The following is a 6,173-nucleotide window of genomic DNA, read 5'->3' as shown; positions in this document are numbered from 1 at the left end:
CTCTAAAGAGAATATGGCATTGAGCACAACTTCTCCGTTGTAGAACTTCGCAACAAAATGGAGTATTAGAGAGAATGAATAGGACTTTAGAAGACATATCCAAAGCCATGCCTCTTTGTAGTGGATTATCCAGAAATCTGTGGGCCGAAGCCGTGAACACTTTATATATTCATTATCGTGCTTCTATTAGGAGATATTGATAACAACTCTTCCCCTATAAATGAGAGGCTCAAGTTCAGTTTTAATTATCTCATCCAAGTGCTAAAACATTATTTGCAAAAACTGGTTTTTAACTTATCATTTTTGAAAGTTTTTTGCAAAACTTTATGAGTCGTGTTTTTTGATCATATTTCGAGTGCTCAAGTTCTTACATCTCAAAGTTATTGTTCTCCATCACTCTAACTTGTGAACCTTATAAGGAGAAAATTGTGTTGTACTTTTCAGTTTTGTGAGAGAGAGATTATTAGGGTACAAGGTTGTACTCGAGTTGCACGATCGAGTTGATCGTGGGGATTTTATTTGTAATCGGGTAGGATTATAAGGGAAATATTAATAAGAAAGATAGTGGTCGTAGACCTTTAGAAAGTAGGTTGAACCACTTAAAAAATCTTGTGTTCTCGTTCATTTATCGCTTTTTATTTCGTTATTTACTTCATTTTTTATTCACGATTGCATTCGAATCCTGTACAATAGATTGTCATCGATTAAACAGTCATCCGAACTATTCAAACTGCCTGTGTACTGATTAATGAATTGAAATCAGCGTGTTTGCTCATTTAAAGTTTTAAAAGGGTACTTAATTCACCCTCTCCTCCCCTCTTAAGTACCGAATCAATAAAGTCAACATAAAAAAATTCCAATGTATATTTACTTCGTTTTGTTATCTACTTTGTATTTAAAAAAATGTTAACAAGACCATTGATTAGAAGTTTAATTATTGGGAAATTCTCACTTATACGTCTCAGATATTAGCTAATCCCACTTGTACCCCTATTTTTCAGGAAAGTCAACTTGTGCCCTCCAAGTTCCTAGTTACATAGTAATCATGAATATGTTTGTCATGACCATTAAAAAGTGTATCATTCCTAATGTTTGTTCCTTTATAAGTAGATCTCACATTTGATATATTTTAGTATTTATTTTAATTTTACTCACGTAATTTACATATTAATAATAATGAGATACTAAATAATTGACATATCGACGAGATTTTCACACTATATAATTAGCATATTCATGTAAATAAAAGATTATATATATTCACAAAATAAAACTTAGATACTCACAAAATTAATATAGATAATCATAGCAATTTCACAAACATATTCACAAATTACATATTCATAAGAATAACAAACATATTTATTGAATCACTCATATATATTCATTTTAAGAGCGTACAATTCACACAATTATACATATATTCATAAAATATAGTTATACTCACAACATACAAATTTTTCATTCACAAAATGTAATTGCATATTCACAACATATAAATTACATATATGCAAAATTAATTTGATACTCACATCACATAATTGACATATTCACGTAAACTAAAAATCATATTCTCACCATAAAACTTACATATTCACACAATTAATATAGATATTCGCACAATGTAACAAACATATTCACAAATTAATTGATTGTAAGGATAACAAACATATATATTGAGCTAATCATATATAGATATATATTCATTTAATAGAATATACATATTCACACAATTTAACATATATTCACAAAATATATAGTTACATATTCACAATAAATAATTTTTACATTCACAAAATATAATTCCATATTCACAACATATAAATTAACAAAGTGTCTTGCATGTAAAGGAGAGTCAAAATATATCAAATGTGATTCCTATTTAAGCGTAAAAAAATATAAACATTAGTAATTATTTTCAAAAAAACATTAGTGATGAAATTTATAATAAAATCATTTTAAACGAACATGTAACTTTTTTTAAACTAACCAAATAACGCAATATAACTAAAAATCTTAGATGATAGTATCATGCACCATACACATATGTGTATGGTATAAGAATTGCAAATAAAGTATGTAAATTGTAAAATTTCTGAATGTAGGTATTTTTACCCACTCCAAACTTACCGTACTTTAAACATGTAAGTAAGAGCTTAGGGCATTATCAATAGACAAACCCCAAATGAGGTTTGTCTAATGCCACATCACTCAACACACAAACCTCTCTAACAACAAACCTCAATACAACAATAGACGAACCTCTTAAATATAGACAAACCTCATAAAAGTATATTATATGGGGTCCACTATCACTCACAATCAAAATCACAAACCTGTATACAAAATTGTAACCATTCTCATCTATGAACCTCAAACCCTATTCCCAACAATAGAAAGGTTTGTCAACAAACCTCTAAAAAGTACACAAATCTTTGTTGACAAACCTCTATTGTTGATGCCCTTATAGTAACACATAAAAAATGGTTGCGTTCTTGAAATAATAATTTCTTCGAATTAATTTATTTAACCTGTAAAATAACAAAACGTGAACTATATATATGTATCATCTCATACCTCTAAAACAATATAACACTACTCGTAGTACTCTATAATACTGTAGAATGATCTCATTTTCCTTCAAACATATTGCAGCAGAAGCTGAACCACATGCCTTCAATGTTCAGAGTTCAAGCCAACACTCAGACAAAGCCAATGAACTCAATACTGAACCACCTATGATGCAGGCTAACAGAAGGTACACTAGGTCCAACCACCGGCTGCCACCATGACCAGCTGGGAATGCTCTTAATTAAGTTCAAAAGGGGTCTAGATATCCAAGTTAAAAACCAAGAAGTCCAGAAAGAAATCAAATACAAACTGAGTCACATGTTGCTTCAGGAAATGATAAAGCATAAAGCAGAATTTCTCTTTTTGGTTAGACAATGTTGAGTCTGTTTGATAAAGTCCTTGAGCAATTTCTCCTAAAGCAAGCCACAACAGAACACGGAACTTAAAACTACTCGTCCTTACTCTTTGACCTTGAGAAGGCTCAACTAGCAAGCAAACCACAACAACCCTGCAATAACAGTCCCCTGCACAATTTTATTCAGTCTGTTCTAGCTTTATTTCAGTATTATTTCAACATATCTTTTATTTTACCCTTTGTAGATATGTCAGTTGGATTTGTACTCTTCCTAGATGAAATTTTGGCCCTTGGAGGTAGATTTTATTCGAGTTGTAATTCAAACAAAGGCCTATATAAGGACCTTGTCTCAGCTGTAAGAAACAAATTGTTTTTGAATGAAAATTAACCTTGAAACTCCTCTCAACAATTTCCAAACTTGTGCTTAGTTTGTAGTTTGAGTCCAGGCCTAACAATTAACCTGTGTAAGATGTGGTTAAATGACCAAGTCTGTTCGCATAATTAAATCAATCTAATGCTCAGTCTGTGGTTTGGTCTAATTGTGTTGTTAAGTTTGAGCTTAAATCCTGTGCCAATCTGTACTTTTTAAGTACAAATTTCCAAAGTTATTATCTTGAATTCTTGTGAGAGTTATGTGGAAATTTAGGGTCCTAACTATATCCAAGTCTTACCAGAAATTCACAAAACCCAGTCCTATCTCAGAGCTGTCAGAATTCATCCGCTAAATTGAATTACAGGATTTATTAAAAATAATTAGATTGCTTAAAAATTCTTGAAAATTAACTCAGAGTCTTCTTACATATTAAACTTAGTTCTCATAAAGTTTCAGAATTTTTAAGGCTCATTTGGTATTTTTATTTAAATTCCAAACTTCAATTGCATTCTGCAATATTTCTGCATAGACCCTGGGTAATACTCTGGACATATTAACATAAATCTTAGGAATAACTTTCTTGACAAATTTGAGGTACAAAGGACAACACCCAATTTTCAAAATCATATAAAAACTTGAAATTTTTCTGTTGATATGCTCCAAAAAGACAAGGTCCCGGATTTTCAACAGGATTCACCGCCATGCAAAATCCTCGATAATTATTCGTCACCAAGGGTATAAACATATTTTCCTGGGTCAAAATCATATCAACATCTTCTGGATTATCACGATGAAAGAAATGGAAAATCACAGATGGAAATCTCTGTTCATTAGTAGGGTAGTTTGAGTAACAAAGATCGAAAGCCTGTCCGTGAAAAGGACGCAAAGGTTGCCAACCATATTTATTATGAAAGTAAGTGATCATGGCCTCTCTAAGATACTTATACACACTTCTTGTTAGGACGGTATAAGGTGCTCCAGAGTCAATGAAAAAGCCCTGATAATGCGTGTCTTCATCTATCTCGAAGAATACTGGATTTATGGGTAGTCGATTTCCATCGACACTAATACCTTTTACGTACAAATGGTATATATTTTTGCTATACATTGTAATCATTTTAACTTGCATTGTAGCATCACCACTTATTTGGGCATCGTCCCCAAAATTAACGGTTGATTGTCCTACTATACCATTGCTAGTCGATGGTAAACAGTAAGAAAATCGACCTCTAATTTGAGGCCCAAGTTGTCTTACAAAGGATCTTGGTCCAACTCCGAGGCCATGTATCCCAGTTATCATGTTTTGAGGTCCAGCATTGTCTCCAAAGAGGAACTCATTTGCAAGTCCACAGCCAAATGCTAAATTAGGGTACGCTTCATAATTACTCGTCCTTGTATTCCTGAAATAAAATGTATCTCTCCCTAGTAACCCACTTGAATGATCTAACGGGCCATAAGTTGCTGTATAGCCACAAGATCCACTATAATCTTGCTTTGGTGGCAAGCATAAAGGATCGTCGAAAGTCATTCGCTGAAAACTACGAGAGTTTTTATAAACAAAATTTCCGGTTCTTGTCTGGATGCAAGGGTTGCAACCTTCACACTGAACCCATGTCTCATCATAACCCGTGTCAAGCATTACATAGGTTTGATATGCGGCGGGACCTCTGCCTAAAGCAAGTTGAGTTACGTAATAACTATCTTTAAGAAGATACGCTCGTGACTTGAGTGCATTAAGGTCTAGGCGGCCTTTGTTATTGTTCCGATATCTGAGTACCCGTGATAAGGATATGTTGGCAAAAAATTGGTGTCGCTCATGTATAGTAAGACCATTGGATACAATTTGCAACTCGGGAGAGTCTATAGGGATCATTTTCATGGTTAGTCCATTGATATTGGAGATGAGGGATATGGCTACAAAGTGGACGAATATAAGGATTGTTTTAGACATTGTGGGCATTATTCTGTTGACAAGGGTATAAGAAATGCTTGTTCATTTATTTGTATTATTGTATTTATATCTAGAGGCTTATGCACATATGAAAGGTAATCATATGATTTACTAATACTTTCAACCAATACTTTTATTAGCTAAAAAAATGTGAAATTAATAGATCGAATATCTAGGATTCGCTTAATTAACAAGGAAAAAAATATATCTAGAATGCACATAATGAGGAATAAAATGCATTTGAATTAATAGAATAAAATAAAAGAATTTTCTAGTGGTTCAACTTTTATTGATGAAGTTGGTACGGAATTTGAAAAAAATCTCTATTAGCGATTAATTTAAGAAATAGAAGATATAATCCTCAATTTGTTTTGGTCAAGTTTTTCAATGATTTGAAATAATATCACCAATGATTTCAAATCAATATCAAACAAAATTAGTTGTTTATTTTGTAAGTAACAACATTAAGGAATATATTTGTAAAAAAATTCAACACTTTATATATAATATATAATTTAGAATTTTTCCATATGCTTGCAGGTCGATTTATTATATACATTTTGTCATGAAATAAAGAAAAGAGAAAAGTGTAGAGACAAGGTAGAGAGAAAATAAGGGAGACATAATTGTCTTCTTATTCCATTATGAGGGATATATATGGGATAGAGTGAGTTTCCATAAGATAATCTATTCTATAATCCGCTAAGATATGGAAATCCATATAAGAATATAATATTTCTTAACACTGACCACTGGAGGTCTATTACGGAAGACCATGCCTCGTTAAAAATCTTTTTAGAAAAACCATGTATGCAAAAACATTATTGAAGGAAAAGAGTACAATAATTTTCAAACACATATAAGAAGCTGCCTTCTTAAAACCTTTTCATGGAAAACTCAGTGGACAAAACCATGGATAAGGA

The 6,173-nt window shown here is 32.0% G+C and overlaps 1 protein-coding gene across 1 annotated transcript; it reads right to left on the bottom strand.

Annotated features, from left to right (window-relative positions):
- Positions 1-3,864: 3,864 nt before the first annotated feature.
- LOC141590007 (aspartic proteinase CDR1-like) lies at positions 3,865-5,259 on the bottom strand. Its single transcript, XM_074410625.1, has one exon. The coding sequence runs from the start codon at positions 5,257-5,259 to the stop codon at positions 3,865-3,867; it is 1,395 nt and encodes a 464-aa protein (XP_074266726.1).
- Positions 5,260-6,173: the final 914 nt, after the last annotated feature.

Source organism: Silene latifolia, chromosome 7 (assembly GCF_048544455.1).
Source record: "Silene latifolia isolate original U9 population chromosome 7, ASM4854445v1, whole genome shotgun sequence".
Lineage (NCBI taxonomy): Eukaryota > Viridiplantae > Streptophyta > Magnoliopsida > Caryophyllales > Caryophyllaceae > Silene > Silene latifolia.
The sequence above is the reverse complement of the archived record's forward strand: the minus strand, read 5'-3'. Positions and strand labels throughout refer to the sequence as shown.